The sequence below is a fragment of the Crocodylus siamensis genome, chromosome 4 (assembly GCF_052110815.1).
Source record: "Crocodylus siamensis isolate JL-2025a chromosome 4, ASM5211081v1, whole genome shotgun sequence".
In the NCBI taxonomy this organism is placed as follows: Eukaryota; Metazoa; Chordata; order Crocodylia; family Crocodylidae; genus Crocodylus; species Crocodylus siamensis.
The window spans coordinates 13,338,759-13,363,564 of NC_143398.1; the positions used below are offsets into that span (position 1 = coordinate 13,338,759).

At 47.0% G+C, this 24,806-nt stretch overlaps 1 protein-coding gene across 6 annotated transcripts in view; it reads right to left on the reverse strand.

The window, feature by feature from the left end:
* Positions 1 to 24,806, reverse strand: part of FRMD4A (FERM domain containing 4A) — a 272,648-nt gene that overhangs the window by 149,572 nt on the left and 98,270 nt on the right. For all 6 annotated transcript variants that reach the window (XM_090041830.1, XM_090041829.1, XM_090041828.1 and 3 more), the window contains exon 2: positions 18,193 to 18,258. In XM_090041830.1, coding sequence (XP_089897956.1) covers positions 18,193 to 18,258 — 66 coding nt within the window. The remainder of the gene's footprint in view (positions 1 to 18,192; positions 18,259 to 24,806) is intronic.

Here is a 24,806-nt window from a genome sequence, read left to right on the forward strand (position 1 = left end):
CTTAGAAAACAGAGGATGCACTTGGCTGTGGTGTCTCCAAAAGGCACAAGCAGGCAGCCCAGGGTGGAGAAGCATGAAGATGGCTTTAAAGCACTTCTGAGATTTTCAGCTGGTCATGGGGGGCTAGGCGCTAAGGGGCATGGTTGACAGCCCAGAGATCGATACTTCAAGGCTGTAGCAGAAGGGCTCACGGAGTGGCCTGTCAAATTTCAATGAATCTGTGAAGTCTGCTAAATACCTTGTCAAAAGGACATGACAAAAGAAAGGAGAGGAAGCTGGTCATGCCTTGAAATGGCTTCCAGCATAATAATATAGTTGGGGATGGTCCTGCTTTAAGCAGGGAATTGGACTGGATGACCTCCTGAGGTTCCTTCCAACCCTAATTTTCTATGATTTCTATGATAATTTGGGAGTGCCTGGAATTTCCTCTTGCAGCATTTCTGCCAGACGGAGCTTCAATAAAATGGCACCATCATGATCATCATTGTGTAGAAGTAGTAACAAATAACATACAGAATACAATATTATAGAGGACCCAATACTGGTAGCTATTATCTTATAAAGTGCTTTAATAGAGTGCTTGAAATCTGTATACCTAAAGCACTCTCAATACTCTGGTTTTCCAGATGGAAAATTGAAAAAATAACTCACTCAAGATCCCTCAGCAAGTCAATGCTGAACAAGCCAGAAGTATAATGCAGGCCTTGCTCAAGTGTCCCACCCACCCAACTACAACTGATCTACTCCGTTTCTGTGATAGGAGAATTATCCCTGGCTGGGTTAGGCGATTTTAGAGTAAGCTAGAGAGGCGTCATCAGAAGGGCGAATCCTTTCCACAGATGAGGCTGAACTGTTCAGTCTTGATTTGGATCCAACTCCCCAAGGTTGAGAGGCTTTTGAAGTTGCCAGGAGTGTCCTGTTGTCTTTCTCCCTCTCCCTGATTTGATCCATCTCAGAGACAGCACAAGCTGCAAAATTGGAATCAACTATCATCTAACACTTCGGGGTTTAGGGTTTTTAGACTCCCATCAAGGCTCACCCTGACGACAAAGGATATTGAGAGGCATTCCAGCATTTTGGTAACGAGAGAGAGAAACGGATTAAATCCTATTTGCATGAAAGAGGACCCAACATGCTTCTCATTTCAAAGGCTCCCGTCTCTGGGAGAGGTCAGGGAAGGAATGAGAGGGCAGAACGGCCACACGTCCTGTTTCTAAGGGTAAGGTCACGCAACAATTCCTTTTTTTTTTTTGAAGATGACCCAGTTCTGAGCCAAGTCATCTCCTCAGTCCTATAAAAGCATCATGACATCCCACATCACAAGAGACGGGGGGGAGGAGGTTTTCCGTGCTTCTAGTAAGAAACTTAGAGCCTGTGTTTGCCATGGTTTTCCTTTCGGCAGTGAAATCACAGGATTGCCACAGTCAGCAAAGTAACGTGTCCCTGTGGGAAACAGGGAAGTCAGAAAAAAACATGGGAGAGGGAGAAAGAAAGAGAGAGGAGGGAGAGAGACTCAAACACACTCAGGCATCAGATATCCCAAAGTCCCCTTCTAGTCAACTGTCATGGAGAGAAACTTTCCTAAAATGAACAGAAAAGGTCTAACAGGCAGCTCATGAAACAGTGCAAGGGCTGGCAGCACCGACATTTGTGCTATTAAAGAGAATACATCTTGCTTTGCTTCCTAATAGAAGGCATTTTGCCTTACAAGATTTGAAACAGTCTGGAGAAATGCAGGTGGGTTGGATCAGGATTTTACTGTACAACACAGGGATCATTCAAGATGTAGGAAATATGAAAAATCAAGGAATTATATGGTGGGAGAAGGAGCCGTTGATCATATTTGGTATGTGACCTTCCTCGATACATCAACGTTTGTAACACCGCTGCAGTCCGTGGTGAGCCACAGCGGGATCACCCTGGATTGCTCTTTCATAAGCCTAAATGATCCCATTGCCAAAAACCAAACACACACAATTGCACTTAGTTCAGTTTCAGGAGATGCAAACAGCCTAACTTCTCCGGTGTTCAGTACGTCCTGTCTTCATTTACCTCTGGACACTGAAAAGGCAGACTGAATTGTAATATTTTATGCTCTGTTTGCATGGGTATAGTTACCAGTGTAAGGTAAAAGGTAGTGGAGAATGAGAATCGAATTGAAATAACCTTTCCCACCTAACGGGGAGTCCTCCACTCGATTTAGGGTGTGATGCTTTGGCTATGCAAAAGCTCGCTTTGGGTTAGTTAGTTGCAAGTCCCTGGGGAGCACATATTTTGGCTTAGACAGGCTTAATGCTAATTAGCTTAAGTTATAACTGGTCTCAGTTATTTCAAGCAAGGCAGAGAGAGAAACCACCCTTGAATTAAATAAGTGGCCCATACCAACATATACACTGGCTTCACTAAGCCAGTGTAAACTCACACTTTTAGGGAAACTAGTGCAACCTTCCATGCAGACAAGCCCCACTGCCCTACACCTAATGGACTCATTTTTACAGCAGTCCAAGGTGAGCGTAAAATGTTACCATGTTGGTTTGAAGTGGTTTTACTCCCGCTCTATTACTATTTCTTGCACCGTAGTAGCAGCAGGGAATCTCAGCCACGGACCAGGCCCTTGTGGAGCTGGGACCCATCCAAAATATGCAGAATATCCCTTGGGACCTTATACTTGCGTTGCCAGTTTGCACTGGTCTAACTGACTGATGGAGCAGGCAAGAATCGACCCTGTGTCAGAAGCGTGCAGAAACTTTGCCCTGTTGCTGCCCACATTTGTGCTGTGAGCAATCAAAAGGCAGCAATTTCAAGCCGTCAACCTGGCACCTTCAGCTTCAACCACCTTCACATAAATTACAGAGAGAAAAAAGAAAAACAATTTTCTTTATGCTGCATGACGTAACTCACAATTGAATTTTTCACCTGTCAAAGGCAACCCCACCATTTTCATCTGTGGGAGCTGATGGAAATAGAAATGGGAAATTCTCTAACATGCAAGGCCAACCCAGTCTTGGAGCCCCTAATTTTGTATCTTGGACTAAAATCTCATCAGACAGGCTGTTTAAGACCAATTTAGATTACCTTTATTCAGAGTTGCTCTTTCCTGCACCTTTTGTATCTACTGCAATCATTTGGTAACGGTTTTTTTTTAACTCAGTCCTGAAGAACAGTGTTTCTCAACCAGTGGGACGTGTCTGGAAGGTTGTGTAGGTGGGACTTCAACTCATTTGAAAATGTCCATTAATGATTAATATACTAAACTGCATGTAAACCTAGAAATACACTTCTTGGAAAAAGTGGGATTTTGTTTTTATCATGGTGGGACCAGGCTTTTTTGGCAAAATGGTTGGTGGGACATAAAGGTGCAAAAGGTTGAGAACCGCTGCTGTAGAACAGACCATACCAGATGTGATACTTCCACTTTTATCCAGTCCCAACAGGCAGTCACGTGGTTTTTGTCCTATGCTACATCTGCCATTGTCACCATCATCACGTCATCTGAAATGCATGCAGTAATCACTTACCACCACTATATATCAATGCAGGCCAAGGATAATGTGTGCAGGGGCTGGCTAAGTGTATGTGTTATCAAGGCCCCACAGTCTGGTGGTTAGGACATGATGCTGGGAGTCAAGAAATCTAGCTCTGTGTCCAAGACAGACCGCACTGCAAAATGACTCAGACAAGTATGGAAGTGGGAGGGTTGCATGCAAATTGCAGAGACCTGGAACAAATACAAGGCGTCTGTCTATGAAGGGTGTGGAAATGGGGAGGCAAACGAAAGGATCTGAGCAAACCAGCCACACCCTCACACCTATCTCACCTTTGCTGTCCTCTTTGTCACGATGCTAAGCACTGTCATTGCATCTCTGCAGGGAAGAAGTGGGTCGGGTCCTTCAGATCTCAAGACGCAGCCCACCCACCCCAATAAAATATTTAAGAGTCACTGTCACATGAGTTCCCAGCTTGACTCTGGCCTGAACAAGTTTCAATGAGCTCATTTGCAGCTGAGCCGGGGAGAAACAATAGCAGATTCCTGACTCACGACACGAATGTTTCCAACCAATCACAAGAGCGGCGTATTCTCTTCTGTGTAACGGTATCTGGTAAGAGTTGGACATGCAATCATTAAAGTCAACTTTGCGTGTGCATGTGTGTGTATGGGTGTAACTTCACCATGGCAAGTTACTTGGCTGATACGTAACATGATTTTAGGAGCCAACTAATCGAAGAGTGAAGAGCAAAATCCTTAGCTTTCCTGTTTCATCAAACCTATGATAAACCAGACACCAGATCCCAATCACCACCTGCTTTTAATTGTGCAAACCAGAAACACAATTAGTGAGGGTAGGGGAAGTCCAGTCTCTTCTGTTCTTGCCCAACATTTAAGCCAACTGGAACAAGTTTAACAGCAGCAAATCCTGCAGAAATTTTTCTTCGGTCCCTGACCAGCTCTAAATAATCCCCCGTCTCTTAGATTTTGGCATGAATAAACATATGCCTTCGGCTTATCTGTCTTCCAACCGCTCACAGATAGCACCGAGGCCTATACTAGTTAGAATGCAGTTTATTGTGGATGATTGATAATGGGGATATTGATTATGCACGACCTTTGAAATCACATCTTCATTTCATTCCCAAGGAGTAGGATGATTGTCGTTCCTTGACATGTTTACTGTTATGAGGCCCCAGCCAGTTATCTATATGGGTCCAACTCTCCCTGACTCCTAAAACTTCCAGAATTATGATCACGTCATCTGAAATGCACGCGGCACCCGCTTACCGCCGCTATATATCAACTCAGGACAAGGATAACGTGTGCAGGGGCCGGCTTTCCATATCTGGCCAAGTAGCTGCTGTGCTGAAAACGCCTGCAGCTCGGAAAATCGGGAATGTGCGTTACTGGGATGCAGGGCAAATATGATGATGCGTTGTGTCGAACCCCTCTGGTTAACTCCCCAAGACAAAAAATAGTCTCTTTGTTGAACGTTTCGCTCTGCCGCAAGGTCAGCCAGAAATGAGCTGATTCACTCTTCGGGGTCGCTTTGCCCCTGTGGGTTACAGCCTCCTGCCTCCAGTAGCTCTTTTTTTTTTGCTAATTCTCCTCCCATTCCCATGTTTTCCCCTAAGCCCTTCAGCAACAAATCTGGAGGAAGCAGGTTATTCCTGCTGCGTTTCATTAATTTCTGGCCTAACCTTTCCTTTCGCGTGGGTTTCGTTCCTCTGGAGCTGCCTGACCGGAATGACCTTTGAGCACAGACAAATTGTTGGCTGGGCTGATTGTAGCTGTCCACACTCTCCACCCACCCACTGCTGACCTGGGGCCACGGCTCTGAGCATCAGCATTACATCCTTTTTTTAACCTGCCCATTCACATTTAAGAACCTTTTCAAAACTCCTCCCTGCCCTGCTGCCCACGGCACACCTAGCTGGCTTGCACAGAAACCCCCCAACTTCTTGTTCCCTTTCCACAAGCCTCTGTCTACGGCTGCCTCTGCCCAGAGGCTTGTGCTGCAGGTGACTGCCCTTTCTTTGATGTCAAGAAAGACCCTTGCAGGTACAAATAAATGTGACCCACACAAAAACCAACATATCAGGAGCCTGAGTGCTGCTGTGTTTCCCCATTGCTGGTGTCCAGACAGGCAGCGCCTGGTTCCTGCCTTATGGATTTCTCCCAGATATCCCCCCCGGTGGAAACCAGCATATCTCCATGGGCTTCAGGGCAGTCTGCATCAACTGCTGATGTGGTCCAGAGCGTCCCAGGACCAGTCTGAGACTTCCCTTGAAGGTGTCCTCTTTTCTGACCCCCCGCACTCAGCTTTATCTTCACAATCATCTCACTTCTCCCCGAGTGGCTCCATGCTCCTGTCTCCTTGGCTCATGCGTTTCATACTGTCGTGGTTCCCTCCCCGCTACTGAGCTGGCAAAAGTGCTCAGTCCTGTTTCCCCCTCTACATGTGGGATTTCATTCCCATCCGCCACCCTGTCACTGTGTGACTCTTTATCCTGCCCTCCTTGCTGCTGCGCTTCCCGTTTGAACCGTCCTTTCCGCTTGCAGCTTCACTCTGCTCGCACATGAATCTATTTTATTTTCCCTTCAATTGCTCTTTTCTGCTGGAGGTCAGCGCTGTCAAGCCTCCCAAGGCTGCCTTCCTTGGCAAGCATACCATTATATCAAGACCCAACAGCTCTGGTTCTTCCATAGCCCTTGTTCTGACGTTGCACCGTGAGGTTCAATTGCTCACTGTCTCCTGCCTGTCTGCTCCTCTTCCTGGTCCTCCTGAAGCATCTCAAAGCCCTCCAGAACCCGCTCTACATTTCACAAGCTCACGTCTAAGTCAGTTGTTTCACTTTCACAAAGAACACAAAAATTCAACCCATTTAGGGATCTGGCCATGATGATCTTGTTGCTTCTCAAGAGCAAAATACTGGCCAGACCTTGAAGGGGAGCTGGAGGATGCAGATGTTCCCCTTGTACTACTCAGTCTCTGCTTCATGCGAGGCCCCCAGGGCACTACTTATCTGAAGGGAGGCAGGGCCCCTAACTGACTAGGCACACAGCAAGCAACAGGATGCACGCTCTTCAAAAGTGAGAGATGAGCCCTGGCAAGACTTATATCCAACTCATGTGAAGGTATGGGGACTCCAGGGGCAGCGTGGGCCTTGTGAACATGCCTCTGGATGGCTTCCCAGGTGCAGAATTTTGCCCTTAGTCCAGTTTCCAAGAAAATAATGTACAATGTTCCTAGACAAAACTCAAAACTTGTAAAACTTCTCTAAACTTTTCTTTTAGGCTAGACATAAGGCAAAACTTCTTTTCTGTCCGAGTCCCAAGGGTCTGGACTAGACTCCCCCCAGAGGTGGTGCAAACACCTACTCTGGATACTTTCAAAAAACACTTGGACGCCTGTCTTGCTGGGATCCTATGACCCCAGCTGACTTCCTGCCCCTTGGGCAGGGGGCTGGATCCGATGATCTTGCAAGGTCCCTTCCAGCCCGAATGCCTATGAAATCTATGAAATCACATTTCATTACAGATCTTGGCCTCAGCTGAGAGTTGCCGCAAATGTCTTCTGACAGCTCTATGGCTTTTGTAATGAGAAAATGCTAAGCTGCAAGTGCTGACACCAGGCCAGACTTCATGGGTATTTTTTTTTTTGTGACTGTTCAAGTTCCAAGCTTAAAAAGTCACTTGAAGGGGGGCAAACACAGGTAGACCTGGGGAAACCAGATTTTCAAGGCCCCTTTTGCTACTGATCTAGTCTTAAATCCCCCAGGGTCACGAGACTCCTGTGTCCCCATCACAGCCCTGAGGACTTCCCTGTATCTCTCTGATTACTGCCACTGCTACCATCTCCCCAGGCATGATACCACAATCTGTTGAAAAACAACTGGAAACATTTCTTTTGAATCCTTGTCAGGACACTAGGGGAGCAAATCTAGAGCACTGACAATCACTGTCAGTTTAGGACTCTGCATTTGGGAGCAGCACCGGGGTCTCTGAATGGCTTTAAAGCTCTCTGCTGAGCTCATGTCACTCTGCACGCCACACATCATCCAAACCCTTTCAACTCACCATGGACGGCTCTGGGGATGTTTTGCTTTTTTGAGACATGATGAGAAGAAAGTTTAAAAAAACCACTCCCAGCTACTGATTTTCTGTTCAGAGTGACGGCTAGGTTAACTCTCTACCAAGCACCCTTAGATAAAAAGGGTCAGCACATGAGAGCTCTGCCTAGAAGTACACGAGCTGGACAACAGGCCAGAGCCTTCCATCCAAAGGTTTTACACCATGCCCATCACCTAGCTATTGTACCTGAATGTGTCCACATGTTCCCTGAATAATCCTAAACTATTATTCCCCCGTAACTGGGGCATCCAGCAGTGATCAAGAACCAGAGCCAAGAGTTTCAATTAGTACCAGAAGCAAATCCCATATCTGATTGATTGTTATGCTGAATACATGACATAGGACATCTTTTATGCCTCAGGACATAAAAGAACTGGTGCAGGGGCAGGAAGGAGCCTTCCTTCCCTGTCACCCACACAACCACACAACTGAGCTGGTACATAATGGTGTTTTCGTGCTGACCACTGCCAGAAACAGCATGACTTGGTGTTCTCCAGTGCTGTCTGGCATAGGAATAAATGCTATTCCAGACAATAAAATATTATGATTCAAGGACCACTTCTGACTAACCCTACTTCTGTTTGCTGCCTTCTTTTTAAGCTATCTGTTTCAGACTGAACCATGAACCAAAGCCAGGGACTCCAATACCTGTGCAGGTGCTCAGAAAAAACTAACTCAGAATCCACCACATCTACGAGGTCCAGTTTTGTTCTCACTCAAGTTAGTGCAGATCACGAGTCCTTTCTGCAGTCAGTGGACTCGCACCGGCATCCAGCCGGTGAAGGTGAGGGGATTCAGGGTTCCTTTGGTTGGCAGGGGCCAAAGTGAAACCTCTGGCCGACACAGCCCTGAACTTTGGGGGGCATCTGAAATCCTGATCCAAATCCAAACGGCTCAAATTTGTACTTACACCCACTTCTCAGTGTGAGGCCTTCCAAACAGGACAGTCCACTTCAGACCCATTTGGCCTCCACTTTCTTTGCCAGCACTTCCTTTTCTGGAGTCTTATTTTGGTCCAGTTTTACTGGACCGTGAGTTCCATGCGTTCCCGGTGTGGTATATTCTGTAGGGTAACCCAGCTGCTTTGGGAAGGCGGGTGATATATAAATAACCTGTAAACCAACTTTGAGGTGTAGCTATTATATTGGCACGCTGCACAGCTGCATTAACCATGAGGGATTCCTTCTGGCTGGCACTAGGCAGACTCCTTGAGGAAGGGTTTCGTAGCTGTTAGGGGCTGGACCAGCCCCCTGCACTTGGGCAGGAAAGACCGTTGGGATCAGATGACCCCAGCACGATGGGCAACAGGACGCTCTTTGAAGATCGCCGGGGTGGATGACTACCACCTCTTGGAGGAGCCTGTTCCAAACCCTCGGCACTCGGCTTGCAAAGAGGATTTCAAAAGAAAATATATGCAACCTCTTACTACTACAGCCTGTGAGTGCAGGAGCCACAATACTCCGACTTTGTGTGTGAGGTAGACGCACACACCCTACCGATCTTCCTGATGCGCCTTAATGGACTTGCAATGTTGCTGAGACAATATTTCCTACGAAGCATGTCTATGCTGTTGTCAGAACCACGGCCCAGCTTCAGCCTTGTCAATGCAGGCAACAAGAGCAGTGAAGACGTGGCCACGCACGCTTGAGCAGGGGCTGGCATGCACTGAGGGTCCCCACGTGGCCATGCCTTCAGTGCTGTAGCCACCCAAACTAGCTAGATAACAGCTCACTCAGGTAGGCCTGCACATGCTGCCATCTCACACGTCCACCTGCCACGCAGACATAAGTGCAGAAGCAGCCCAAGTAGGGCGTTCCTTCAACAGGCGTAAGGAGGGTTTCCCGGGGTCTCCCTCCCACGTGTAGCTGAGTGGTCTGCTTCCAGCTTCCCTCTGCAGTCCACCTACTCACAGCATCATCTCTCAGATGCGGTGAGCCGTATACTTCTCCCACTTACGCTGGTTATGATAACTCCACTGGAGATACTGTTGCTTGATATCAGCACGACAAAGAGGAGAATCAGACCATACATATCTGCTCCCCTTGCTAAACCAGAATTCAATCCCAGTTCTTGCTGCCCCGTGACAGCACTGGGATGGGCAAGGAGCGAGGGCATTGCTAACCCCAAAGCTGGAGGGAAGCCAGTACCCCCACTCTCTTCGAAACCGTTTTGTTCCCCCTTTCTGATTTCTCAGCCTGGAGCCCGGCCCAGCCTCCAGGGCCCTTCTTCAAAGCCGCTTAAATCACTTTTGGAGCACAGCCTATAAACACTGCAGGGAACCGCACTGACTCCTCCACTGTGCGATGATGGTTCCTGGCAACTGAACTTGCCCATTTACGGTCACGGCAGCCTGGGTCTGTAGCTGCGTGAGCCGTGGATCTGGCTCCTTTTAAAGAGGCGCAGGCTCCCCGAGTGAGAAAGTAGCACAGCACCGTCAAGTAGGAAAGTAAAAGGGTGGGTGCACTTGCAACCCAGCTAAGGAGAGGATGGGTCAGGGCACTGGCCTGCAACCCATTTCTAAGCTGCCCGAGTGATTTAGTGCATGCTGCGACTCAGTTTCCTCATCTGTGAGCCTCCATTAAAGTTTGCAAGGGGCTTGCAGCTCATGTGAGTGCTACAACCCGTCATTACAATGCTCCAGCAAATCCCATTCGATTGGGATTTCCTGACCACGAGGCCGTGCTGACAGGATTACAGGCAACTCTGAAACATCCTCCGAGGGACGCTGCATTTGCTGAACTCTTTCTTCCTCCCCAATCTTATCACTTCGAGTGAAGTCGATGCTCACAGAAGATGCCTGAGCCACAGCCCTGGAGATTGAAGCCCTCGACTTATTCACTGAGGAGGAACAATATGGATCTGCTTGTGTATCCGGCAGCATGGAGAGCACGGGTTTGAGAGAGCAGGGACTGCTCCTCTCTCTACCAGGTCCACTTCCTACAGAAGCAGTTTTCGTGGTACCCCAGGGATGTGGACTTTCATCCCGTGGGACTAACCTCCAGCCTCTGGCTCACATCACTGCTTCACTCAACACCCATCTCAAGGGTCAGTGTCTCCCAATTTAGTGACAACCTCTGTAGTGGCATGGTCAGGCCCCTGTCCCTGAAGGATCCCAAGTCAGCACACGGATAGTCTGAAAGGGAAAAGGAACTGAGATGGGAAATTCTGCCCAGACCTTACCCCTTATGAGACTGTGCTCATCAGCATGCCTATGCAGTTAACACTTCCTTGGGTAAGACTACACCGTAGTTGGGTGTTTGCAGCGAAGGTCAGCATACCCATGCTAGCTAGCTTGGGTACCACAAGCAATCAAAATAACGTGGTGACCTATTGAGTCCCAGGTAGCTTCCACAGCCCATGCTCAAGCCCGCATCACTTAGCTTCACAGACCTCCTCATCTAGTTAGAAGTAAAAGGCAGAGTTTCTCATCCCCGTGACCTCTGCGCCCCCAGCCGACTTCAGGAGTTTTGCACCTGCGAGTTGTGTAACTGCTTGTGCAAAGAAGAGAAAGAACTGAAGGCGTAGTGAGCCAAGACGGCGAACCTCTGAGCTGAAGTCAGATAATGGGAACAGACGGCCGTGAAGACAAGGGCAGCCAGCCCATGAGATTCAACTCGTGCACAAAAAGCCGCATTTATAAAACTGACATGAAGAGAAATGAAACGCCAATTACAGAAAACGCTCAAATAAAGGGAAGCAAATACAATTTGCGAGCCAAATTTTCACGTGCGGTGCAGCAAATGGTTCAGCGCTGCCCAGAAATCAGATCAGAGCTAACGCGCAGTCAGCCTGAGTCAGGGAAATGATTTGAATCCATTTTCCATAAGTACAACCAAATCCATTTTCCATCAGTAAAAAAAAAAAAAAGAAAAGGAGACGTGCTTTCTCAAAAGGATTAAGCGGATAAAGCCAAACATTTTTCCGAAAAAACTTGCCTCATAAACCAAACACACTTCAAACAGAAATGGAACCGTGAAAAAATCTGCATAAGAAGATCTGAAAAGCTTCTTCGAAAGAAAACACTGTCAAAACATCTTATATAAACTCACCACACACAACAGAGCATCAGGAGGCATTTATCAAATGAAACACAGGCCAAACGCAACTCCTGGAGACAAAATGTAACTCCTTTTCATAATCCCCACTCAAACGAGTTTGACACTTCAGTCTCAAGAAAAAAATTAGGAACAATGATACTCTGCCTGGTTTATACCTATGGCGTTCTCAATTTTGGTATTTGTTGGGAGAAAAAAAACACTTTGTGGGGGTTCTTCTCTTCTATATCCATGAAATCCATTCTTTTTTTACTTTGTGCTGCTGTAAAAATTTGCCAGTGCTAGAGTCAAGGGAAAAATCTCATGGAAAGAAATGCCTGGGACCATTTGTATATATATAAAAGCCAAGTAACCTCTTATCTGTAATCTGACAGTTCACAGAAACATTGGAAGGACATGTGATTTATACTGTCTTTGGGGTAGGGACAATCTTTTTTTTGTCCAGGTAGTGCAAATAACAAGTAAGAATACGAATTTGCACAATTGCTCACAGTGGAAGTATTCAGGGAGCCATCTGGAGGAGGCTTTGGGAGGCCCATCAAGGTAAAGAAGCATCATCATGTGGCTTTGACAAATTATGACAAGTGCTCTGTCATATTTTATGACAATCAAGGCAACTGCTGTGTCATATTTTCCATTTGTGAACCCCTTTCCCTCCAGGCAGATGTACAGTCCCTTAAGCCACATGGGGATATGCTTCTAGCAATACATTTATAAAATGCAAACTCTGATCAGAGTTGATTCACAGATATAAAAAGGGGTTAAAATGGTCCACAGAAGTCATGGAGCTAATCAAAGAGCAAAGTACTACTCAACTTGTGCAGCTATGATACTATGATCATAATCTTGTCTTTAATAATTAAAGATTCTGGATCCTCGGGCCCCTTTAGCATCTCTCTCTATGCTTGAATTTAACAGGCTTGCTCAACTGCACAAGGAAATTGGTAGTAGAGGTATGAACTGTACTTAGAAGTACTGTTTTCAGCCCTCCTATTACATATATGAACATGTTATGCCAAAGAATGACCAGGATGCTGAAGATCTACTAAACTGAGAACCCTCTGTGATCCCTGGTTGTAAGATGTTACAGAAGCACAAAGCATTATTAGCCAAGCTGGCTGAACTACATTCAAAGAACAATTTATACAGAAAATACAGCTGCTCTTCTGGGCATCCGTTTTCCATAACCAGATATCTGAGCTTACAAAATGTGCACATTACTTGAAATGCAGTCAATAAATGCTTCTGTGTAAGTGAAATCGAGTTCATAGTTCATAAGTGATCCAGTCCTTGTGACTTATAGTGGTATTTGCTTCAAGGATCGACTGTTAGAAATTCCCATTCAAACAGTATGATTGGCAGGGATCCAGGGTTTTCCGTTCACCAAGGAAAAATGTGGTGAAACCTGGATTTTCTCATTTTAAGGAGAAAAACCCAGATTTTTTCCTTTAAAGGAGAAAAGCATGGTAAACGGTGGGCTTCCCCTTGCAGGCTGGCAGAGTTCCAGCCTGCGAGGGGCTGCGGGCAGCGAGAGCAAGGTGATCAGCTGGGGGCTCCACGTGCGTGTGCACGTGGCCACCAGGCAGCCTGGAGAGCAGCTCCCTGCAGGTAAGTGTGGTGGCAGAGGGGGCAGGGGAATTGAGGTCCCCATAGTGAGGGAGGAACGGAGTTGGGCAGGGCTGGGGCTGGAACGTATGGCTGCAGGGCCCAGGTGGGGAGTAGGACTGGGCCCTGGGTGGCTCATCCACAGGGGGATGGCTCCCCACTGCTGTGTGCACTCGTGGGGGAGGCACGGGAGGCATGTGATTCCCAGATTTGTGCATGGGGTGGGCTGCCCTCTGCAGGCTTGGGCTCCCCACCCCACTGCCCTCCACCTGGGGCCTCTGTGGCTCATCTAGTGTGGCAGGGCACAGCAGAGTGGGGAAATTTAGTGCATGGCACTGCCATGGCAAGGCACCCCCTGCCCACCCGGCAGCAGCAGGGATGGTCATGCACAGTTGTACCTCTTGCTGCTGCTGAGCGGGCACGCTGCACCTCACAATGGCGGTGCAGGGCTCATGGCAGCAGCATGAGCTTCTCTGCCCGGTCCCGCTGTGCCCTACCATGTCAGGTCTCGCCCACTGGGCTACAGAGGCCCCAGGGGGAAGGCAGCAGGGCAGGGAGCCCTGAGCCTGCAGCAGGCAGCCTGCATCTGCGCCCCCATGGGCTCCACTCTGGCCATGCTGCCACTGCAGCAGCTGCCACCTCCTACGGGGAGTAGCTGGGGTTTGAGCACTGCTGTGGTGGGTGGGGGCTGTGGACCCAGGTCCCTGTCCCCGTAGTCCTGGCAGCTGGGGGCCCCCCCAGCAGGGCTGGTGAAAAGTGGGGGGCTGTGGGAGGTGAGTGAGGGGCAATAGCATGAGCAGGGCACTGGCATATCAGGGGTGCTCAGTGCTACAAAGCAGTGTGGCAGGAGGGGTGGGGGCAGCTGCACCTAGACCCATGTTCTGGTGAGTGAAGGGGGCAGAAGGAGCCCTGATTTTCCAAGATAAAAACCCCAAATCAACCACCAAAATGTATCGGTATTTACAATTTATTTTATTATAGTGATTGAGGCACTGGCAGGCTTCCAAATTGCTTTAAAATGGTAAATAGATCAATAAAACATTGCGTTCAACTGATACCTATATATATAGTAGCGTTTCATTTTGATCACAGAAAAACCATGAATTTTGGGGGTTTTAATCAGAGAATTTGCAAATCTTCTGTCTTTGCTTTATTAGAGAATGTGTGATTTTTAGACAGACAAAACCAGGATCCCCGGGGATCGGTGACTTACAGGCATTTCTTTTGCTCTTGGATTCAGCGACTCCCAAACCCACTAAGGGTCTTCAAAAGCTGAATCCTAACCCTCATGACACTCAGCCTTTCCATGACATTTCTCATCAAATTTTACATATATACAAGCAAACGAGCAGTCTTGCAAGTATCACCAAAGCACATTCATAGGGCTTCTTCTAATGAATGCTCATGATTGTTTTTCTTGACGTGCACTTCTAGCAATGATCTAGTCCTAGCATCTGATGAAGTAGGCTGTTGCCTACAAAAGCTCATACCTCTCTCAACCAGTGCATTTGTATGTGCCCTATCTTCTATTTGACTTCAGGCTAACCACCTTCACGCCTCAGAATCACCTAAAGTGATTTAAGAGCCCAAGTCTCAACTGCTAAGGAGATTTAGGTGCTTAGGAGTGTAAGTGTCTTTCAAAATAAATGGGACCTTCAGTTCCTCAGCCCCCATGGCCCTTTTAGCTGTTAGTTTGGGTTGCCTATGCTATTTAAACCACATTCCAGAGCGATACGAGTCAGCATGGAGATGCATTTCCTGTGATTCAGATGAGTTTCAAAAGTCCCCATTCATCCTTCCAGTGTTTACTAAAGTACAGCTAAACCTCATCCTGCCCACCCCATGTTATCAGCTGCTGGACAGTAATCCAAGTGCTATGGGAAGTTTCTACCACAGCTCGTCACTGGGTCTAGTGCCATTTGTGAGAAAGAAGTTATTTTTCTAATCTTTATGATTAATTCTTTGGAGATTTCCTACACACTTCACTTAACACCAGTAACCAGAGCCAGGTTTTCAGTTCCCATTTAGACACCTAAGTATTTGGCCAGATTTTCAACAGCACTCAGCACTGGGAATCTGCACGGAGAGTGCATCTGTCAGAATTATCCAGGTTTTCCAACTCAACCAGGCCAAAAAAAAAAAAAAAAAAGCTGGAAAATCAAATTAATGTATTTACATATTTTTATATGTAATACTTGAACAGCCTTCAAAAATGTCTATGGTCTGGATTTTTCATGTGAAGTTATAATATTTGCATGGGAAATATTGATCAGAAAGATTTTTTTCTTACAAAATTTCCTGAGAATGATAATCAGCATGTTTCCAGCCAGGCCTGCCCTCCTGGAAATCTGATCCTGACTGTGGGGGGCTGCAGAGCGTTGAAAATCTGGCTTGGTTACTCCCTCTCCAGCTTGCCTGTCTACCACAGCCTGCCATCACGTTATTGGCTTGGCTACCAAGTTATTCTGGCTGAGTCGTGGGTGCATGGACACTGACTTAAGTCATCAGTTCCCAAACAAGGCACTGGAAGGGATTCAATTCATCAGACAGGGTCTGGCCAGAAGTGCAAGCCAATCAGGAAGTGGGATAGCAAGCCTGGAAGTGGGGTCTGGGGCCCAAAAGACTGGACACAACTGATCTAAGCAATTCATTCACAAATCCAAGTTCAAAAGCATGCATAGACTTTTGAGAGCTCCCCCTTTTCTATGCACACGCTCATCCCTTTCATCCACTTTGTGTGCAGGAGAAGGGACTTGGGACTTCCATTTAGTGTGTAAGGTCTATGCCTGGCACAGGCTCCACTCACATTTGTGCCATACAACAACTGCTTCATGCAGCTTTCTGCCATGCACTCAAGGGGCACATCTACATATAAAATTAACAAGACTGAATGAACTCCAGCACAGTTTGCAGTGGAGTTTATTGCTCCCAAGCACAGCATTTACACATGCGCCTGGGACTGCAGCACACTGAGCCTGGGTGGCACAGCCCCGGCTAGCAGGGGGGTCCGGGATGCCAGCCTGCCAGCCAAGGGCTGCTCCAACCTGGCTCAATGTGCTGTGGAGGGTCTGGCTGAGGCACAAAGGTGCTTCAGTGAGGGGCTAGCCAGCAGGCAGCCCCCACACTGAATCAGCCTTGTGCCCCAGTCAGCCCCAGTCACTGTATACACGTGCGTTGCAGTGGAGTACATAACTCCACTGCAGGATAATACTTGTGTCTGGGAATACTATTCTATGACAGAGTTAATTAGTTTACTTCATCCTGATAGCACTGCATGTGTAGACAGTGATGCTTACTCCAGAGCTAATTAGTCAGTTCTGCAGTAAATGTCTTGTGTAGCTGTGCCCAAGGACTTGCAGGACTAGGGTTTTAAGCTTTAAATAGCAAGCAAAAAGATTCAGAGGGTTTCTAGGACTATTCCATGCAACAGGTGGGTATATACCTGCTCTGTCAGTAGTACATTGCATCAGTATTATTATTATTATTATTATTATTATTATTATGATTTATGTCCTGCTCTATCCAGGACATACGTGAAACTTAGGTCCTTATTAGAAACAGCAAAAGATGCTTTCTTTCACACAACAGTGGCATGGGACTTCCAACCCCTTTAGGAGAAGCTCAACCTCAACTACCAATGTCCATTCAGAATCCCAAACTGCATACAGTGAAACAGGCAATCAGGACCCTACCATCCACAGGCACTAGCAGATAAAATGCAATCACCATAAACTGTCCTGACCTTTACCTTAGATGACTGGGATTAGTGCTAGGGTTAAATTACACAATTCAGGGAGAAGGCAATGGTATCTTTGCACATATCTGCACAGCATCTGGTATAAAGGAGCCCTTATCCTGAGTGGGACCTCTGGGATTGTTTCATAATAGGAAAAAAGACACAAAACAGCAGCCTACTTAAGCTATAGGTTATAGACAACTGTATCAACCTTCAAGGATAGGTCTGTATGGTTCTGCAGGGATGCAAATAGGGATGATCTAGTTGGGGCTGGTCTTGCTTTGAGCAGGGAGTTGGACTAACTTCTGAGTCCAACCTCCTGCTCAAAGCAGGACCAGCCCCAACTACAGGTGACCTCCTGAGGTCCTTTCCAACCCTAATTTTCTACGATTCTATGAAATATAGGAAAACCATGCCTCCCCTTTTAGAGTGGTTAAAACTGTATGTTTGTCCAAGCTCTCAGACATCCTGGAGCTTGTAAATTCAAATCCCAGCAAGCAGAGGAATGAAATAGCTGTAGCTGGAGTGCAAAATCTAATTAAATGCATGTTCATGTTTGAATCCTGATGTGAATGCTCTCAAAAGGTAATCATCTATTACCTCCCGCCTATTGCCTTGCATCCTGAGGATGCACCATAAACTCAAACTGACATGCAAGCTACGTGTGCGGGTCACTTCACCCATGACTGAAGCGTGGCCAGCGCCAAGACAGAACGTAAGAGCTGTCTAACGTCATGCAGCAAGAGTTTAGGGCAGGAAGTGGAAGGGCATGCAACAAAAACTGCAGAGGGAATTTTAGAGGGGCAGAATATTGTTACTGGTGCAGGAGCTTGGCACAGATGTGATCATTAACTCTTCAGAAAGTGTCATGGGATTATGAATGACCACAAGCAGCTCTGCCTGGTTTTTCATCTCGGCTGAAAGGCAGCAGCTCCGGTACCATGTTGGGGCACTGTTGGTGGGGCATTAACACTCCTCCAACCCTTCCTGCAGCACCTTGGATCTTCATTGCAGGTCTCCCATCCTGGGCCATGAACCAGCTGGATCCTTCTGAGTTTATGAAATCTGAGGGGCTCACATGCAGACTTGCTGACTAATAAAGATTTCACTGACCTACTTGCCCCCCACCATCCTGAATTCAAACCATGCCGTCAGCGAGGACAATTTATTACCTGCACAAGAAGTTCCAGCTTCCTGTCGTCGAGGAGGTGCACTTGACATCGGCGGCCCTCCGTCATCTGCAAGAGAGAGGACAGACGTGCGTTTCAGGGTGCTTAATTTACAGGGTTGGCAAAGGCTGCGAGCTGCCACTAGCACGTTGTGGCTCTGCTCTCTCAAAACCCCATCCGAGCCGAGGGTTTCATTCACAGTTTTTCCTTCCCTGGCACCAGGAAAAGAAAAGGTTGGAAAGAGAAAAAGAAAAAGCACTCTCACAGCTGTCACCGAACAGCACGTGGCCCTTGCTTTGACTCAGCCACAGAAGGGAGATCGTTCCAGTGTGAAAAACGGGCCTGGGCCAGAAGGTGGCTAAGGGAGGCTGTTTCCCGTATGCAGGCTGATGGAGATGGCCCTGACACTTCCCGCCTCGGCCCCCATCCGTGCACCTGCCCTTTGCTAACGTGGCAACACCAGAGACAATCCCTGCCCGTATTTCAAGGGAATGCTCAATACTTGACAGGTCAAGATTCAAACATAACTGAAATTACCCCATGGATTACCGTGGCCCTAGGTCCTCTTTCTACCTAAATATGTCTATACTAGAAAACTGTACAGACTTAAATACTGATATAGCTAATGTTAACAGACATGGTTATAGCAGAATGCTTTTAACCACAGACAAGGTCTCTTACAAAGTCACCTAGATTGTGGCAGCAATGAAATGCATGAGATATGTTTCCCTGAATGATGGAAGCAATCCCCAAGGTCAGCCAAGAGTTAGAGACCCATGCTTACATGGCACCATAACCAAAAGTTATATTAGATATTCAGGCTCTGATTTATCGAGTGACTTAAGCGTATGCATAACTTTAATATGTAAATAATCCTATTCACAGTCAAAGGGAAGCATATCCCAAGGCAACTCTCTTGCCCACACTGTCAGCATACGATCAGGAAGTGAGAGTGTTTTGGTCACTCCTAAAAAAGTCACGAAAAGTTTTGCTGGGCTAACCCTGCAGTAGCATCTGAAAGGTTTAAATTTTAAGGGCAACATTCGGAATTAAGACGTTGGCTAACTAAGTTACGGTTAACTAAGTACAAAGAGCAACTCACAAAGACACTCTCATGGACCCAGGAGAACAAACTTCCATCTTCAGCTTTCTTTGGGCAAAAATGAAGTTTATTTCCTACCTATGGGGACTTTTTACCATCTTTAAAACTTTCCCTGAACCTGAGGAAAGGTGTATGAGCCTGACAGCTTGCAGAAAAAGATCCTTTTTTTTTGCGATTTCCTAGTTGGTCTAATAAAAGTTATCATCTCTGAACTGAGATTCTAGAGTTTTACATTTCTAGTTAGCGAAGTACAGCTTTGTCTGTAGACCTGAGTCATCCGGATTGCATAGATTCAGAATCATACATTGCTCCAGTTTAACACAGTTTAACACCTGAGGTGAGTTTTATTAGAGGCTGCATTAACCAACAAAATCTTTCCCTTTCAGGTACCACCAACCCATGTAATATTTATGAACCTGGGCATGTATAAATACCACTCTGATCCCTGCAGGCTTTGTCTGTGTTGCTAGTTATACCAAAATATTTTTTGAATACCCGACAATGCAAAATAATACTGCTTTCCTCTGCATACACAGCTGCTTAGGCACAATTGAAGCTCTGGCATTCAAATCAAAGGAAATCCTTTGTAAAACAAGACTTCTCATAAATGTCAACTGGTTACTACCGCAGCAATAAATTGTCCTGCTACAAGATATTCCTAAGGTAAGTAATGGCATGTAAAGTATTGCTTTACATAGGGCATATTACTTGGTGAGTGAGATTTCCACCATAAACCCTGTTTGTATTTAAATAGCTTTCAACTCAGCTGTAAAGATATGCTCTAAGCGTGCTGTCCAAGGCCCCAGAGAAGGGACTTTACACATCTAGAGCACCTTTTCATCACAGATCCCCTAAGCCTTATGCAGTATTTTAAGGGTATCTCCACTGTCATAAAATGCTTCTATTTAAATGTTACAGACAACTTAATGGTTGAGATGAGATTCAGTTTCTTAGAGAACTCCTAAATGCTCTTTTTGTCTTTCAGTCCTTCCTGCCAGACACCACCAGAGCTCACAAGACAGAGATCCATGCTTATTCACCACTGGGACATAGTCCTAAGGCAGAGGTAGGCACCGTTTTTTGGCCAGAGTGCTGAAAAACAGCACAATGCCGACCTAGGAAGGTGCCACAGTGCCGGCATGCTAGAAAAACAAAACGAGGGTTGCGGGGGAGGGTACATAGCAGGATGTACTGCATATTAGTATATTTAATAATCATAAATGTTGCCTTTGTTGTTGTGTGTTCCTTTTTTGTTCAGCATGTTGCAGTGAGAGAGAGGAATAAAAGAAAGAGGAGAGAGAAAGAGAAAGAAAAAAGAGCAGAGAAAGAAAAAGGAGAGTAGAGAGCGAGCCAGACACACACACACACACACACCACATGTGAGCAAACACAGGGAACCAGCACACACCCAGAACCAGATGTGCGGGCGCACAGAACCAGGCTGCTGGGCCACTGGCCAAAGTCCGACCCAGCAATGCCCTGGGCCCACCGGAGCCCCTGTGCTTGCCCGGGGAGCCAGCCCCCAGGCTGCAGTGCGGCCAGCCGAGGCCCCAGCCCAGAGCCTGCCCATCAGCCCAACCACCCACCCACCCCACACAGCTAAGGCCCAAAGCTGGCAGAACCATTTAGGACATCTAAACCGTTATCCCCAGAGAGGCTGGGAGAGCACACGATGGCAGATCCCTCCATCCTGGTGCCAAGGCAGCTGGCGTAGGGGACTATCAAGGAGTGCTTTCCCCCAGGAAAGTAAACCAGACTGGCTCTGGACTGATAGTGCTGGCTATCCGCAACACCTCACTGGGTCCAGGGCACTGCTCTGGGGTCAGGCCAGTGAAGCAGGGGAAGGGAGGGCTGGGCTTCCTTGTACCCTGAAGGGCTGCGCTGCCCCGCTGTCCGCTCTGCGGTGCACGCGTAGTCTCCGCGAGAGCTGATGTCGGAGCTGTGCAGCCTGCCCGTTGCTTGCTGCAGCTGCCCAGAGCCCAGACTGGCTACAAACAGCTGCGCCGGGCCCCGGAGCCCAGTCACCAGCTCTGTGCTAGGAGCAGGGGAGAGGCCAGGGTTGCGCTCCGACTATCCACTCCAAGGCACGGGTGCACCTGCTGGTACAGAGCTGATGCCAAAGCCTGGTGCAGCTATTTGCATCCTCCTGGCTGCAGCTGGCCCTGGCTCTGGGTAGCTGCTGCCGATCATGGAGCCCGAGTTGCTCCCAGCAGGTCTTGCAGCCTCCCAGCCGCCTGCTGGGAACAGCTTGGGCTCTGTGGCTGGCAGCAGCTACTCAGAGTCGGGGCTGGCGGTGGCGTGCCAAGCAAAATGGCCTTGCATGCCATACTCGGCATGCGTGCTGAGGGTTGCTGACCCCTGTCCTAAGGCTTCTGACTGAGTAATTGAGCCAGAAAGCAGGTAAGTGACTTGGCCAGGGCCATGCCATGAAGCAGTGGCAGAGACCACCCAATTCTCCTGAGTTGCAGTGGGCGACTCACTCCCATTGGGGCACAAAAGCACATTTTAAAATGAAAAAGCATTACCCAAACACAAAGGGAGGAAGGGTTAAAGCTGCAGATATTTTTGGGTCTGCACTCCTGTATTTCAAAGAAGGCTCAGCTTGCAACTTGAAGCTTGGGAGTTTTGTACTCCATAATTTTGTAACCTCCTAGTTAGTGCTTTTGTTACTTGAAAGAAAACCTGCCTAAATGGAAACAGATGGTAGATGAAGCTCAAAAATAAAAATATAAAGCTGTTAAGCTATACTGCATGGCGCAGAATTTTGCCCAAGTACAAAGTGCTGTGAATATTATCCTTTGCAGAGACAGGGGAAAGGCAGGAAAAAGCTCATCTGTCCGTCTCTGGTTTCTTTACTGCTGCACATCACCGGAGTATCTGAGTGTATCACATTATACTAGTGGACTTCAAGAGACGTGTAATATTATCTATACAATTTTATTATAGTGCATGTGTGCATGTGAAGGTAAGTGTAAGTTCTTTTACGGCCCATACACAAATTTGGTATGGGTCCCCTTCCCCTGCTAAGATTTATATCAGAGCATATAATAGCTAATGTACATGCATACTGTTTTCCTGGACTGAATCCCAGATTTTGGCTGTGTCTCATTAAGCCTTTTATTGCCACCAAAAACATGCAGCTATCCCATCAGCTCAGATGGGAAGGAGTCCGTGGAGCAAAAAGATGGGAACTCAACCCCTACTGTCGTCTGGAAACTCAGAGCAGCCCTGGAGCGCGGCGCTGCGGCAGCTGCAAGGTCTCTGCGCGGCCAGAGGTCCGTTACAGAGCTCTACCCCGAAACACACTCTGCTCGGATAACGAGTGCCTTGCTCTTGCCTAAAACCGCAGATACTGGCTATCAGAGAAGACAGGGCTAGCAGGCTAGAGACGAGCTAAAACAGAACGATCGTTCCTACTTGTTTCTTATTCCATGAGATTGTCACCCGTGTTGAATTTTTTCCCCCCCAGCAGCAAAGCAGTACAAGCTATTAGTTTGCTGGAGTGAGAAACGGAGGCATTTCGTGGCACCACAAGAAGGAGCTGATTTAGCACAGCCTGTCAGCCTGCATTTGAGGTTATTGCCACTGACTTAGCAAACTCGCTATTGTCTGCTCTGCTGCGCTGAGGACTCCACAGTCTCCTATGGGATGGATGAAGGAGCCTGTTCTGTAACTCCTCATAACAAGAGAAGGGAAATCAATGCCTATGCCCTTTAGATGGGATCATGAGACCAGGAGGTCACTAAACATTAACAATTGCTCAGCAGCTCTGGGCGTTTGATGGGAGCGGCCTACGAAGAGCAGAATAAGGTTCCTAAAGTTTCTCAGGAAGAGGTGGATATTCTGAGGGACAAAGAAGAACTCAAAGCAGAAAGAGAAGAGAGGGCTGCTTTCTCTTAGCTACAAAAAATTGGGGGTATTCCAAGAAAAAAGAGAAGTAAAGCAACAAGGGGGTGAAGGCTGTAGGGAGAAGACGTGAGTGCTTAATATGGAAGAAAAATATGTCTGAACATAAGAGATTGTTCACACACACTGGACTTTGCTCCGGGTAATTATGCTCTGGAGATGCTTTGCATCACGGTAAGATTTATTATTCACTCGCTGAGCTCAAGAGTTGTACCTGCTGCTTGCCATGGAGAGCATCTGTTTCACTAATTTGTGGCAAGAATTTACTGCGTATGTTGGAAAGTTCCTCCTAAAGGAATCAACCAGTTGCATCACTGCCCTTCTCTCTTCACCCTGAGATCATTTGATACTTCTCAGATATTTGGAAGAAGTGGGACCCAGCTACAAACTTTTCCGTGGTAAGAACCGATGCAAGTGGTCATGACACGCATGGTTCACTTGTGAATATGCCACGTAGGCTCCACAGGCCAGCCTTCCCAAGAGTTCAGATCCTACTAAGCACCTAACCGATTTCATAGCTGGCTCACAACATCACATTCTTGAGAAAGTCAGGTCATTTATATTCTGGACCTAAATGGTAATTGAGCAATCTGGCTCCAGCTGTGGCTGCTGAAAGCTTGAAAATCTCAAGTCGGACTCTTAAAAATCCTGACTGATGTCTACTGAGTTGTTATATATGAAAGGGCTGAGTATATGCCCAATGTACAGAAACACAGAATGGGCACGTGTCAGTTCTAGGTCTGAATACCATTGTACTTTGAGCGACTGTAGACACAAGTCATTTCCTGTCTCTCTCTCCCGCTCACTATCTCGCTTTCCTTCACTCACTCTCCCTCGGTATTTTCATCTGCAAAATGGGATAATGTTACCGACCAACCCTGTAAAGTGCCTGGAGACCTGTGGAGCAAGATGCTACATGTACGCTGTTGACCTTTGAATCTGTCATCCCTCCAGAAAGTAAATTTCTCCTGAAAGTTCCCTTGCTGACTCCCTTTTTGGCCATTTGCATTAAGAATGGATTTTCTAGCTACCTTTGACATGCACATAAAACTTTAAATCTCATTTGGAGGCTGCTGCCCAAATATTTACATAGAGAGTTTCTTAGGAAAGTATCCCGTAGAGAGGCTGGCAGTTGTTTTGCTCTGCTATGTGAACCATTTTGGCAGCTTACCTTCTCCTCCATTCATCTTGCCTGTGACTCCAAACATTGGCTAGGAGATTCTTATAAACTGTCCCTGACACTGCTTGGAAACGCATACTCTGCTCGATTCAACTCTAGACACAGGTCAGCTTGCTACTAAATTAACACAGGCGGCAAAATGTCCATGGAGCTGTTGTATGCAACACAGTCATCGTTTCAAAAAGGAGAAAGAGTTGCAAAGAAACCCTTTGCTTTAAAAAAAAATTTCTCTGGGTGAAAACATGGCTGTGCCAAACAACTCAAAGGCACAAAATGCAAATGCTATTTACAATGGCAGTTCTATAAATATCCCTGGCACGTTTCATTAGCTAGTGACTGTAGAAATGAAGAGGATACAGTGTATTCTTCCATGACTCAAATCAGAAATTATAATTGGAAGCAGAATATTTCCTAAACGCTTGCTGCATG